Source organism: Colossoma macropomum, unplaced genomic scaffold (assembly GCF_904425465.1).
Source record: "Colossoma macropomum unplaced genomic scaffold, Colossoma_macropomum, whole genome shotgun sequence".
In the NCBI taxonomy this organism is placed as follows: Eukaryota; Metazoa; Chordata; class Actinopteri; order Characiformes; family Serrasalmidae; genus Colossoma; species Colossoma macropomum.
Genome location: NW_023494806.1, coordinates 24,950,618 through 24,965,969, shown reverse-complemented (window position 1 = coordinate 24,965,969; position 15,352 = coordinate 24,950,618). Strand labels below are relative to the sequence as shown.

Below are 15,352 nucleotides of genomic sequence, written 5' to 3'. Positions count from 1 at the left end.
TCTTTTTGTAATCATTAGCAGTTGTAAGTGTATTTATATAATTATTATAAAATCCTAACCTTTAATTTATAAAACCATCATTATGTGCTTACTCACGCACCTACAACAAGAGGAAGTCTTGTTGCAAGAGGCAATTGCCAATCATGAAATATCCCCTGAATGTTTCATTAATGATTAACATTACATGTTTACAGTCTCCTGTGATGATACAGTCATTACAGAGTTTTCTGTCTGGACTTCTTTTGTGAGAAATTCCATTGAGTCAGCTTGATTTTACAGCACCATGGAGCTCTGCCAGAGGAAGGTAATGACTAGTTAAGGACACACTCTACTGGGAGTGTCTCCGGTGTGATTTTCCAATTAGTTAGACAAGTTGAGCCCTATAATCAAGATTATCCAACAAGAGAAGATTTTATGTGCACTGACTTTAATATGTGTATATATATATATATATATATATATATATATATATATGTATATATATACATTTATTATTGAAGATTTGTTTCGAATATAACCTTAAAGTCAGTGTGAATTGGAAATCATAATACATTATGCTTCTGTACCATGATGTATTACAGAGTGAAACCTGGTGTCATAGAGGATCTCTGAGCTGTGTTTCTCTGGATGATAGGAAGAGGTAGTGGAATATAATTGGTTAATATTATTTTTCCCAAGCAAGTCATTACCCTCCAATCAAAGATAACACAAAAACAGTAACTTTGAAAAGTTTGTAATTTAAATTACATAATATGATGAATGTTTCTTAACCTTCATAAATGGCCAGGACCCACCGGCAGGCCCAAAGTTTTATTACACACTTCTATAACCTACGAATAGCTCAGCCAGTTTGCATTAAAGTCCCTGTAGTTGCTGAATAATAAGCCTTAATGTGTAATGTGTAATGTGTTTAATGTGTAAAGCCTGGGATTTTACAGGGTTAATATGAGGAGGGATATGAATTAATATGGTAAAAGAGGTCAATTCTTATTTTAGGCTGATTTAATTGAAGAGGAAAATATATGATATAACTTGTAGTTTATTTTTTGGAATGTTTGTTTTGTTATTGATTACTGGCTCTTACATGTAGACAAACCCCTAATTCTGATGGGTTTCAGAGAAATCGCATTCTAGCATCTCAGTCACATTAACAGTAAACAAGTGACCAGTTTATTTATGACCAGTTATTTTACATAAATGTCTGTGCCCACTCTCAAATCATGAAATCTGCCACGGATTTAAGCAATCATTTTTTTCTGACTTACCTAATGAGAAGGCTGATTTGGGAGCTGCTGAGTGCTGGATGTCCGGCTGAAAAGAGGAAATTCTGGCTCAATTCGACAGGTTTAGATATCTATTTCCTGTGTTTAGTTTGTATAAGTTGTTGGGTTTCATGTTCACTTCTGTATTTCGTTGTTTTGCAGTTTGCCAGAACAGTCGGTGAGCTTGATAAAAATATAATGCATTATTTTTGCAAATCATTACCAATATTTGTCATATTTAAAATTAGGTTTGATTAAATGTTTTTATTGTAATGATTTTTTTGCATTAAAAAAGTGCAGTACCACCACAGCCCACTGGGGGACTGCAACCTACAGGTTGAAAACCACTGTTGTATATGTTTAAGTAAAATCTGTTGGTGGAGGATCGAATTTATTTTTCCATGATGGCTTATCTGATATTATATGTTTATTGATGTTCATGGGTTTTAGTGGGTTTTAAGAAGAAATTAAGAAGAACGGATGGTGAATGAGGACATATATGTGTAAATATATATATATATATATATATATATATATATATATATATATATATATATATATCAGTCTTGACTCTGTCTCAGTGTCTCCTGGCCTTGACTATGGCTAATAAATAAACAACCCCATGACTTATTTAATGTACTAATTTACTTATTTAACGTACACTCGACTTTACTGCCACTGACTGGTATTTTTCATTCACTAAAAAAAGTGAACTGATCAAACTCAAAGCACTGGGCTATAATGTTTATTTATTTATTTACTGTACATCAAATGGGGCTCTTACTGTGCCCGCTGTTACTAAATCCTGTGACTTTGATGAGAAATCCATACCCTCAAGGCTTATTTCACTCACCTAATGTCACTTCACGCTGTCTAGCTCAGCGTGGCTCAGCGCTGACGCGCAGCTGATCAGAATCCCAACTTTATTAAACTCAGTATCATCAGGAAGAGTCATCCCGTATGAATCTGTGAAGGGCTGTGTAAACTGTAAACTGTCGTTATTTATGACGCCCCTGACAGTTTGTGCCAAACATCCTGTGTGCGACGAGCGAGCTTAACCGAGTTTCTCTAACTCGGACAGATGTTGGGTGTGGGCTACAACAGTCCCGACCTCAGAAACCTCCCAACATCTGGCCGCGCATGCTCATTAAAAACGGGGTTAACTTCCATTAGACGTGAAAGAGTTGGGAGAACCTTTTCTCTTCTTTCACGCGTTTCTTTTACCCTCCGTCACAAAATGGGAAGAGGACGGCGCGAGTAAGGAGGAAGGAAAGGTGAAGAAAGCCCTGCTGACGTCGCCGTGTGAATGCAGGAAGGAGTACGTTTAAGTTGACTTAAAGTACTTGGACTTGGACATGCTGCTTCAGACCTCGGCGGAGTTGTTGTTGTTGTCGTTCTCCTTCACTCGGCCTCTCTCTCCGCTGTATTGACGCCACAGCTTGGTACAGTTCTTGTTTTGTTTCGTTGTGGGGTTTTTTTTTAACACTTTTTCCTCTTTAGTGCACTTATTTATACGTGCTGTTCCTACTGATAGTGTTACGGCGACAGTCGTAACTCTTTTGTGAATTTATAATGTCAAAGAAAACTTTCACCATGGGAAAGCGCTGCGCCGTGGCAGTCACGGCGATCCTGCTTCTCGGTTTCATCTCCTCTTTGGAGGCAGAAGAGGCATCCTGTCATGGAGCCTTCGACCTCTACTTTGTACTAGACAGGTTAGTACTTCTCCAGATCGGTAGGTATGTCATTCAGGGCTTTGCATTTTCTTATATCGTCGATCCAGTAGACCTTTCAACAATACAGGCTGAGATTAAAGTAAATCAAATATGTCCACCTAGCGGATCAGCCTGGTTGCTGTATTGTTCTCAGTGTCAGATGTAGCAACCAAAACCTTCTCTCAAGTGGTTAACAGGAATTCAGCTTCAGGCTCAATGCAGCGCTATCTGCCGTCAGATCTCTGCTAGCATCCCAGCAATACAGCCGCACTAGGCTGTTGGCAGAGATCTTGGGGGAATTAACACCATTGCATAACTTTTCATGCTTTTTAATACACATTTCTGTTGGGTAAAATGCAGCTGGGGGCATTTCCAACAGTTGCAAAGCTGCTCTGAAGGCCTTGTGAAGTCAAGGACTATATTCTGTCTGCAGATCTTTCATCCACCAGTTGCAGACGTGTCCACTTAGTGATAATGTTTGTTTGGGCTGAATTTGGTTTTTATCTCTTGATCTGTAAGATGTGGCCTCGCTTGAGGTTTGCTGGCCCAACTGTTGACCACCCTACCAACAAGAAAACCACAAGGGTAGAGGTTCATCTGTTCGTCTGCTGCCTTACAAAGTGAAGACCGGGCTGTCTGATAACTCTCAATAAACATATATATATATATATATATATATATGATCCATAAGTACTAATGCCCTCGGCTTTTGACTAGACTCATTGACCTTGGATAAGACAAGGGAGAAGGCAATGCATAAAAGATGATTTTCTAATGATCTCACTCTTGTGTTTTATGTTCTCAGCACATACAGTGGACTGTAATTATTAGTTCAATTACCTTGTAGCCATTAGACCAAGGGCACATTTTACACACTTTACTCACTTATGATACTTTTGCATCGAGGTTAATGTCACAGGCCTAACATGGCCACTGCCAATGTAATTCGATTTGAACCTCTCCCATAAAATGTACAGTGTTTTAACTTTCTTAATCATATAGGTGAATATGACTTGATATTGCTTTTGTGAAATCATTAAAATGATATAATCAGTGAATCGCAGGGGTCCATAGATATAGCAGTGCTACAGTATTGTTATTTAGTATTATTCTTGTCACAGCTTATCTTTATTGTCACACTTCCTATTTATTATTACTGTCTTTCTGTTTAGCTAAAACTTGACTGAGTCAACTTAAGGGAACCACATCAGACACTACACTCTAACGTTGTATTTGGCTTAAGGATATATGTAATTACACCAAGCTGTTTTGTGGCCTTGCTTTGCTGACTTTGCTTATTCTTTTTTTTTTTTTAATCACAGATCTGGAAGTGTTTCGACTGATTGGGCTCAGATCTTTGACTTTGTGAAAAATCTTGTCGACCGATTTGTGAGGTAAAAAAAAAGACTTTCTTCTGTTCCCTAAGAAGGTAGTTTTTTTCCTGCTAAATGACCAAGCTTGCAAGTTTGTTTAAGCTTTCAGTTACACAGGCTTATGTTCTGATAGATACCACACCAAGTGCATAATTCAGAACAGCTAACTTAGTCCACACATCCGGCTTGGAAAGGATTCTGGAAAGGAGGGGGAGAGAAAAAAAAGACGTGGAATAAACAAAAAAAAAATGGCCCGATGAATGTTGAACTTATGTAACGTTGACTCAATGTATGTGCCAGTACAGACGGTAGCGACCTAGCCAGAAGAAAGCAGTCTGCTTGAGAAAATAGCAAAGGGAGCAGGTGGGAGTGGGTGGCAGGGAGGCTCAGTCTTCTGGGCTGTGAGAATGGCCATTTGCACTGAAACCTTCCAACACCACACTTATCCCTCACACATAATGGGAGAAGAAGCAGCGAATGTACTTTAAGGCACGGCGCGGGAAGACCAGTACAGTCTGCTGTTGACTTTGACGCTCTTCTGTTGCGCCATGTGGAATCTGCTGGCCCTTTTCCTGTTCTTGCTCTCTCTTGCCGTTTCATGGGCCTTTGTTCAGTGTTGGATGGACCAGCTGTATCAAACATTAATTAAAATCATTAGCTCGAGGAGATTTTAGAGGAGATCCCTAGTTGCTTCAGTATTGTGCAGCAGAAGGCCTAGAAATTCTGCCCTGAGAACAGATGTGACTGCCTAAGTCTGAACCCGATGACGCTGGAAGTCATTTTGGTCTCTGCTGAAGAGTTTACAGTACCTTGGCCAAGTCTCCTCAAACTAGACTTTTCTTTTTATTGCGCAAGCTAGTCCGTCAGCAGAACATTCAGTTTGAAATATCGCAGTATTGATTTCTTGTTTGATTTTTTTTTGTCACTAGAGATTGGCTGGCTGAGCATATTTGGCCGCGTTTTCATGAATATCTCATGTGGGGGATGATTGCGGGTTGGACGTGTCATCTAAGTGTGAAAAAGCAGCACCTCTCCTTATGCTTAGAGTCCTGAGACCTGACTTGCTGCGAGGCCAGAAAACCCAACATGTTTCAGTGCCGTGTCAGCTTTTGTAACAGAAGGTCGCGAGAAAGACCAGACTGCTTGATTGAAATATAGTTCAGCATAATTGATAATCTGTATGCGAGAAACAGTGCAATGCAAGGAAAGATACCAAACCAAACCATTTACAGTCTGTGAGCTTAGCCCCTCTCTAGATTTAATGTAACTATATTACATGTTGTAAGCCGGTTTGAGCAAAATTTGATAAACTGTTTCTTTGTATACACACCAGAAACACATCCTGTCACATCCTGGTTCCATTTTTATACCTGTCACCTCATAAAAAAACATGTAACTAATAAAACACAAGTAGCTACCCAACTCGTCATTAATTAGTTATATGTTTTTTATGCGGTGACAGGTATAAAAATGTAACCAGGATGTGACATGATGTGTTTCTGGTGTATAGGATGAGTCATTCTCAAGACAACCTGCTTCCTGTCTCAATGTTAATTAATCACTTCCTTCTTTCTCACAGTAGGGAATTTTTACAAACAAGTAACATGCTTTTATTAGGTCCATACTGGGCATCTTACTCATAGCCTAACTCTGTTGTTGACAGGAGACATACATAGAAGCTCAAGCTGTCCTCATGTGTTGCCTCATAAGACTTGTCTGACAGTGCAATAAGGACAGCCATTTTTAGACATGCCAATTAAATTATCATCCTTTATGTATTTAAAATGTGTTATATACAGTCAAGTGAAGAAGTAAGTACACCCAATGAAATGTTTTGTTTTCTTTGACATATGTGGGCATATCAGTATTGGATCATCAAGTAAACATGTATGTATGGATAAATGTTATGTAACAAAAAACAAAGGAAATTTAATTGAAATTTAAAATAAATTAGCTTAGATGTAGAGAAATAATAGAGAAATTTTTGACCACTCCTTCATGCAGAATTATTTCAACTGTGCAATTTTTTGAAAGGCTTCTTGCATGTACAGCTGATTTCAAATTCCCTCCACAGCATTTCAGTGGGGTTCAAATCTGGGCTTTGACTAGACCATTCCACAACCCTCCATTTGTTCCTTTTGAGACATTCTTAAGTGGATTTACTTGTGTGTTTGGGATCTTGCTGGAAGGTCCATTTCTTCAGCTTCAACTTTCTAGGAGATGAAAGAGAATTCATAGTCAGTTCTACGACTGCAAGTTGGCCCTGAGGCAGCAAAGCAGCACCAAACCATAACATTTCCGCCACCATGGTTTACAGTTGGTTTGAGGTTCTTCTGATCAAATGCTGGTTTGTACCAAACATGGCTTATGGTACTATGGCCAAACAACTTTATATTTGGCTTGCGTGTTCTAGTCTTTGCCTAGATATGTATTAGCAAACTTTAGTCTTGCCCTGATGTTCTTTTTAGACAGCAAACACCTGCACCTGCCATGTAGGTCAAATGTGTGCAGTCTCGTTCTAGTGGTAGATGCATGCACTTTGACAGGCAAAACAGTGGTAAAAAATTCTTTTAGCAGTTTATGGTTTGCTCTTGGATGAAATTTGCTGAGGCGGCTTGGCCTGATCATATTGGCAGTGGTTTTAAGTCTTCTCTGCTTCTAGATGATCTTCCAGACAGTGGAAGGATTGATTTCTAATATTTGGTAACACTTCTCAAACCCCTCCCCACACTTGCATTAATCTACAACCTTCTTTCTGAAGAAGGTCTTTTGATCTAGGAATGATGGTACCCTAATCTCCAGTAACAAAGATTAAACCAGACCAGATATCGGAGGTTTAAATAAGACAGGTTCAAGTATGTTCTCTAATGGGGTTTTGATCTTTAGCACCTGATCGAGTGCACCTGACTTTAATTTGACACATTTGAAGTGATATTTGTAGGGGTGTAGCTACTTTTTCAGAATAAAGAAAGTGAATTTCTGTTCATTTCAGTTATGTAAAGAACGACAAAAATGTTCATTTTAGTGGTCACTTTTTAAATTAAATCACCTTTATCTATCATCATTGTTTAAATGAAGACCAGATATCTGTATGTCCAAACATGCTGAAAAAGTACTTACTTCTCATGACTGTATTTATTTGTTTGTTTTGAAGTGAAACACTGTACACCATTATATGTTGTCATTACATTACATTGTCATATGTCATTATAAGTAATTAATGTATTTTTTTTTCTTCATTTTAGCCCAAAAATGAAGGTTTCCTTCATTGTCTTCTCCTCAAAAGCAGAGCTCATTTTGCCACTGACTGGAGACAGGTACAATCCATGTAATATAATAGTGGGAGACTAAAGCCTACACACAGCAATATTACATAATTCAGGCAATCATAAACAATGACCCCTTTAAAGGAATGGCTCAACCAAACATGGTAATGTCTAATAAGGAAAAGGAAGCTGGTAGCCAACAATTAGTGTGATGACATAATGTTGATTGGTGGCTATATGATTTCATTTGCGGTTATCAATTTTACCACTGTTGACTAAACTTAGCCACATGCCTTTTGCCTTGAGGCAAATAGGAGTGTGTTTGTGTGCTAACCATGCTAACATAAATAGATTAGGCTGCATTTTAAAAATGTGATCCCAACCATCTTATTCTTTTCAGGACAAAGATACAGGAAGGCTTGAAGAAACTGAGTGAGGTCAAACCTGCAGGTGAAACGTTCATGCATGAAGGGATTAAACTGGTAAATGAGAAAATTTTGCTTTTTTATATTCATAAATGATTGAATGTATGCATGTATCATATGTTGTGCTCAAATATTAGCAAATAGCTGTGGTGCATAACTCTGACGTAAATGTGTCATTGATTTGCGAAAGAGGTAACAAAAAAGTTTCATCAGCAGGGCTTATTGAGCAAGCTAAGAATCCTCTCGGGCTCTGACTGTAGAGGATATGACATCTCTTCTAACACATATTATCCAGTAAAATGTTGTAATGCTGTAAGCGCTTGACTCTTCTTGATCGAAAAATGTTTTGCTCGAGCCAGGTTATTTGAGCGATAACTGAAGGCTCATGTTACCAGCAGAGAATCTGAGTCTGAGCATGATTGTTTGGTTTCCAAAGTAAGCCACATTTATTTGGTCTCAGTCAAGGTCCAGATAAGGGATAATCAGCTGTTTATCTTTTTTCCGGAAATGTCCTCTTTGACCTACATTCAGCATCCTGGTCCTGAAGCCCTTGAGATTGAGATATTTTTGTTGAATGCAGTAAGCTGTTCATAGCTTGTGTTGTGGAGATGTATATTTGAACGTCTCTTACCTCTATATATCTCCAGGCATCTGAGCAAATGAAAGGACAAACCCAAAAGTCTTCAAGCATCATCATTGCATTGACCGATGGAAAGCTTGATGTCTATGTTCATGAACTCACTACGGCTGAGGTGAGGTTATTGTTAATAGGGATACCTGAATCCAATCCGGGCATATTTTAAAGAATCAGTTATCTGCTATGTACAGTCTAATCCAGTTCCAGTCCTTTGTTTCTTGTTTTTTTGACATCCCTTATTCTTATTCCTGTAGTTTGGTGATCTAAACAGAAATTTTACCATTTTAATGAGTATTCATTTGTTTTGTATACAGGCAAACACAGCAAGGACATATGGGGCTCGAGTGTATTGTGTTGGTGTTAAGGACTTTGACAAGGATCAGGTAAATGAAATGTCAGAGCTTTTGTTATAATACCGTAATAATCTTTATTCAACTAGCACTTTTCATTTTAGTTAGAAAGTTCCAAAGCTTTTGAAACATTGGAAAGTTAAAACATTACAGTCTGTAACAATAGTATTAATGAGATAAAAGTGCTGTACAAATTATAGTACACAAAGTAAAAGGTACCCAATAAACTAGGCACTTGCCATGGAGTCTTGCCCTTTGGCTGCTGACATCTTAAGTGTTTTTCTTAAGTTAAATGCTTAAGGGATAAATTTAAAGTTTGCTTCTGTCCAAAACTGTGTTGCAAACTGAAACATAAGCTTAAGGTCTAAAAAATCTCTACTGAAAAAATTCCCTAAAGAGATTTTATGCAGCTTACTTAAGGTGAAGGGAAAAGTGCACTGAAGTGCACTTAAAATGTTTTATGCAAGTGACCACAGGAGTACAGTGTGATTATGTAGCATGAACTGATTTTACACAACTAGCGTTAATAAAAACAAACAATGGCATCTAAACAATACCTATAAGTTACCTGCCTTATAGATTTAAGGGTTATGATGAGTACATTTGTTGAAGTCTTTTTTGCATCTTTAATTTACTGCAAGTGTTTTGCTGAGTCTTAGCATTTGTACATTTATTTATACAGTTTACTTGTACAGTTATCTCTCTTCCTGTGTTCGATCAAAAACAGAGATACTGAAGAGGAGGCAGTCAGCAGTGGCCAGTGTTTGGTTTATTGTGGGTTATTCCTGCTCAACTTTTAACTTTTTTATGTGCATGCCAACAGCTGGCTGAGGTGGCTGACACTGCAGAGCAGGTGTTCCCGGTTAAAGATGGCTTTCAGGCGCTAAAAGGAATTGTTAATTCGGTAAGCCAGTTTTTTTTGTTTTATTCTTTATTTTTTACATACTTTATAACAGATGTTATGCATTTTGACTTTAAGCAAATTAAACAAAAACATGGTCCAGTCATCACAGCAAAGCTGTTCTCTAAATTTGACTGTATGACGTGGTTCTTGGTAAACTGTATAACCAGGTCTAAAGGTTCCATCTGCTTACTCAGTGTTTATGTAGAGCTGTCAATGCTGCATCTTCCACTTCAGGTTTTCCACTAATTTGTTTGTCATTCTGTCTGTTTGTTAATCTTCACTTAAACAGGGTAGGCATAGGTAAAGATTGAGTATAGTCCTTATAGTGCTAAGATGATTGATAGGCTGATGTGCCACAGTTTCAGGACATCCAGAACCCCTGAGGTCCACATTTGTTTCCATTGGGCGTGCTGCACAGTGTCCGAAGAGATTGATTTCAGAAAATTTATCTGTGGTCACACCAGGCATGCAATGATCAAGACTGTATTTTCTCATAATTTATTGAAATATGTTTTCATGCAAATGTTTTTGTCCAGAGAACAGTGAAAACAAACAAAAAAACTTCTATCATCTCATTACTGACTAAGCCTATTTGGCCAAATGGAGATTCAGGCCCAGCAAAACATAGGCATTCTCCAGTGATTAGTAATCCTGGAGGCTGGGCTATTTGGCCTCATATCGTTCTCTGCTCAGATTTCCAGGATTTGAGATCATCTGTGCAGCTTTTTAGTGAAAGCCTAAAGTAGATTTGGGGGAGATTTCTGCAAAAGCACAAAAAGCACACTTTTCTACTCATAAAGTCAAATTGTGATAGATCTACCATTTATGGTGCAGTGACTGACTGAGCATACTTTGTATTTTTCTTCTTTGGTGCTCTGTAATGTTGCATATAAGTTATTGTTGTACTGTACAGGTATCTAATGTAAAGTTTTCCAGAACTTTGCAAAAGTCAAAGACCACCCTTCAAATTTCTTAAAGTTACATTTTACAGCTTCAGAAAAAAGGAATCATATATTTCATAGAAAATTACACAGGGCTGTAATCTCACATTTTTAGTCTTTAGTGTGTGCACTCTTTGACAATGCTCTTTGACTTATGTGGAATTTCTGGGACAACAAAGATAACCATTAATTAACACCTTGCTATGGTCAATATTAATATTAAAAACCTAATAATTTTCAGGGTTTTGGGTTTTAACACATTTAGTCTGTAATCCATGTATGAAGTGTGGTGAGATTAGGACAGGTGAAATTTTAAAGGTGGATCAGTATTACCCTTATCCAGAGCAAAATACAATGGGAAGGTAATGGTAATGCAACGGCTTTTACACAAGGACTCTAATTATGGCATCCTTACCTGCACACGGAATCAAACCTTTTATATTCTGTGTGAGGGTGCAATGTTATCCACTACACTGCCCATTTGAGTGAGTGGTTTGTTCATGAAACAGTCACTGAAGAATGAAATGCCCATATATGTACGATGAGTTATCATACTTTCAGTGTTGGACAGCTGATAGTAGTTAAGTGCTCCCATTCATCAGCCAATAATACATCGGCTTTTGATATATCGTGTACCTCTGGTTAATTTTATTGTGTCGTCTCTCAGTTAAAGTGCTTAATAGTGAATTTAATAGTTAGAAAAGTCTCTTAGCAAGCACTTGGCACTCACCACTTACCAGAGGCAATAAATAGAACCCCACTCAATAACAGCATCACTATCAATACCAATTTGGAAGCACTTCCATTTAAAATATGATCTTTCCTCATGCAGTGAAAACAGCCTAATTTTTTCATCAGCATCTACACCTGTATACATGTCAGACGTGTGAAATGAGCTCAGCCTCCCATCTGATAAAGAGCTGAGAGAGCTGTAGATAACACAGTAACTGCAGTATTTTCAGCATACTCAGCCTAGAATAAGACAATGTTTACTTCCCTCCTCTAATGATGGGTTTGTTTATCGTACGTCATATTTAATCAATTCGTTTTATACTCTCCTACCACTTGAGACTGAAGCCTCATCTCCAGTGCCGCCGATTCCAAGCACCATATATTTTGGTTAATATTGTCTTTTTTGCCGGTTGTGTATGGAGATTTGCATAGTTTGTCCTCCGCTGATTTATACGGATGATAGCAGAGGCGACTGTAGGCTCACACGGGCCTTTTTATATGATAATGTCAGCCTGGAGCTTCTAATAGAGCTGAAGAGGAGGGAACGGTCTCGCATAATTTTCCCATAACGGCCGACATAGTTCTTTCCCATGCTGCACTCTATGTGACAGTCTTCTCATTGATCCAGATATGGCTTAGCATGAGCAATGCACAGTCCGTATTAGGTGTGCCCTGAGTGGGGAAAAAAAGCAGTACAGAATAAATGGAGACGATGCATTTATTCACACTAATGGTAAATTGTGTGTTTGCCGTTATTTGCCTTTCAGATCCTCAAGCAGTCATGCACAGAGATCTTAACGGTGGAGCCGTCCAGTGCCTGCGTGAACCGTGAGCACTTCCAGTGGTCTTATTTGTCAGTGTGCATGCCTGTGTGCTTTTGTGTGTGTGTGTGTGTGTGTGTGTGTGTGTGTGTGCGCATATTTTGTTGGGTTGGCGCCCAGGCATGCTTCTCATTATGTCCTCATCTGGTTTACATACCGCAGAGTCCTTTGACATGGTCCTAAGAGGGAACGGGTTCACGCTAGGGAAAGCCAAAGAGGAAGTCCTCTGCAGCTTCACGGTGGACGGCAAGAACTACAGTGAGTACAGTCAAGCCATGCATTTACGTTAGAGATGGCATGATAGTGTATTTTCTTTTCTGATGTCGATACAGATACTGAAACCCTATTGGCTGGTATTGATACCAGTATATTTATTTTCTTTAAGAACTACTGAACTCATTAGCTATTTTTAAGTAAAAAGCTTTAGCTGGACATCTAAAAGTAAAATGCTTAGACTGCTAAAACAAATGCACCACTACCCTACAGGAAGAAATACATAGCAATATGATGCATAACAATATGACATATACAAAAACTACAACATTTTTTATTTAGGTAAAGTTATATCAAAATAATATCAGACAAATATTAGTAATAAAACAGAAGTGCAAATTTGTGCAAATTTAGGCAGTTTAATAAAAGGAATTGGAATTGTAGTTTAGTGCCTAGCTAGTTAGCTACTTGTTGATTTTTTTTGTTTAATATTGGGCTGCTTATGTCTACTGGTATTACTAGGGAGATCCCGGTCTGAGCCAATGCAGGCATATTTTAATAGATCGGGTATCAACTATATTAGCCTGATCTAGTTTCAATTCTTTTTCTAATACTTTTCCTTCTACTTATGCCACTGTTGTAGAGGTGATTTAAACTGTGGTTATGCACAACCCCGCGGCAGTAACGTGTGGTTTCAGGAGATAACGTAGTATGAGCGACTACATTGTGGAACCATTTTGTAGTGTCGTATCTGCAATGGCAATGTTGAGCTAGCCAAATTTCATCTAAACAGAGGCAAATCAAATGTGAGCACGGGACTATAATGCTTCACATCTTTTCTTTTGCTGCTTAGTGCTATCAGCATGTCACCAGAAACATTTACAAAATACATTCTGCTGCAGTTTTCACTTGCGAGTCTCAACTGGGCTTAAAATGAAACCATCGCAGAAACGTTCTGTCTGTGCTGTGTGATCTGGTTTGAAACTGCCTAGAGGAGCCATAACAGTGCATTTTAAAACAGAGAGAAATGAGCAGCTACTGCATGTGAGTTAGAGCAGTATGAAATCAGTTAATTCCTATAGATAGCCCACAACAATATCAACAATAAATCAGTTAAAAGTGTATGTGTGAGGTTGGTGCAGCATTGTAGTTACTTGTAGTCAAATCGTTAGATTGGTTAATCAGATTGGATCATAAGTCAATAGTAGACACACTATAAATTGTCTGAAAAAAGTACAAATCCAGAGAGCTGCTTTTGCTTTAACCGTGTAGTTGTATTATCTGAGAAAATATAAATATTAGATTAGATCCATATCGGTCAGTACTTTCATACCAAGTACTGACCGATATGGATCTAATCTAATATTTATATTAGATTAGATCCATATCAGTCAGTACTTGGTATGAAAGTACTTGGATCAGGCTGGGTGGCAAAAAACTGAATCAGGACATCCCCCCATCATAGTTACTGCATGACCTACTTTGTTTTGCTTTCTGTTGTTCTGCAGTTCAAGCAATTATGTGATATTTTAGGCTTTTTTTTTACTGAATTTTTGTCCAAGATCAGATCCAGCATTTTGAGTTGGTATTGGTCCAACACCGATTCTGAGTATTGAAGTGGTGCAATATCTAGTTTATATCATTCATGTCTGTCAAGCTGTACGTTTTTGTATAAATACTAGCCAACTAATGGTAATAAAAAAAACTGTGGTGCAATGTGCGTTTGCATTGTGTGTGACTGAGATGTGCTAAACAGGAAGAGGCATAGGAAGGGGGGTGGTATTTTTATTTTGACTGTCCAGTTTATTCTTTTTCACTTCTTTAAAGGGACTTACTTTTAAATGGTTACTCTGACATCATTGATTGCGCAAGTGACCCAAGGCCCATTACATATAATCTGTAATGCTAAAAAAGTCAGTCAAAAAACATGACAAATTAAAAAGGATGGAACGTACTTTGCTGAAGATTTTGTAAGTTTGTAAGCTGTAACTTGTGCCTGAGAAGTAACACAGTCTGTCATAACCACATCCTGCAAATCCTCACCGAATTTAGCAACTTCACTCGTGCTCTCACACACGACATCTACCATGCTTTTATGACTGCATTATCATTAGATCAGACAGAAGATTCTCATGTGGAATGCATGTGTTCCTTCCTTGTTTTTGTAAATGGAACCACAAAAGTGCTTAGTTGCTTAATTTTAGAAACCTCATCTAGTTTCAGTATACAGTTCAGGTTTTTGCCCTATCCAGAAATAACTTTAATCGAAAAAGTTTCACTTATCCTGGCCTTGGTTTCTCAACTGTGCTGCACATGTCAGCAGCCCTAGTGAGCTCCTGAGCTGCATAGTGACAAATGGCGGAATATTGTACATCTGGAGTCAAGGTTATTCTCCAGCTAGTTTGAAGGCGTAGCACTTCATGAGTGTGCTCTCTTTATTTTCCAGATGAGAAGCCAACCACAGTGAGACATGACTATGTGCTGTGTCCTGCGCCGGTGCTGCAGTATGCTGGACAGTGAGTATTCTAAAAGGGGCTAGTTGAAATGAATGGCGTATGTGCATTTGTGGGGGGAAGAAACAAGTATTAGTCATTAAGCTGCACTGTGTTTTTTTTTTATCATGTGGGCATCATTCCTCACTGCTGAGGTCAACAGAGGTCTGAAAGTCAAGTGAGCTCTTTCTGTCAGTCGTCCTGCTCTGTTTGCTCCATCACAG

The 15,352-nt window shown here is 38.3% G+C and overlaps 1 protein-coding gene across 1 annotated transcript in view; it reads left to right on the top strand.

Moving 5' to 3' along the window:
- The first annotated feature begins 2,278 nt into the window (after window positions 1-2,278).
- The window catches only part of antxr2a (ANTXR cell adhesion molecule 2a), a 64,937-nt gene continuing 51,863 nt past the window's right edge, over window positions 2,279-15,352 (top strand). The window contains exons 1-10 of the mRNA XM_036598049.1: window positions 2,279-2,974; window positions 4,297-4,368; window positions 7,593-7,664; window positions 8,014-8,095; window positions 8,686-8,790; window positions 8,990-9,058; window positions 9,849-9,929; window positions 12,370-12,430; window positions 12,586-12,681; window positions 15,083-15,152. Coding sequence (XP_036453942.1) covers window positions 2,835-2,974; window positions 4,297-4,368; window positions 7,593-7,664; window positions 8,014-8,095; window positions 8,686-8,790; window positions 8,990-9,058; window positions 9,849-9,929; window positions 12,370-12,430; window positions 12,586-12,681; window positions 15,083-15,152 — 848 coding nt within the window. The 5' untranslated portion in view covers window positions 2,279-2,834. The remainder of the gene's footprint in view (window positions 2,975-4,296; window positions 4,369-7,592; window positions 7,665-8,013; window positions 8,096-8,685; window positions 8,791-8,989; window positions 9,059-9,848; window positions 9,930-12,369; window positions 12,431-12,585; window positions 12,682-15,082; window positions 15,153-15,352) is intronic.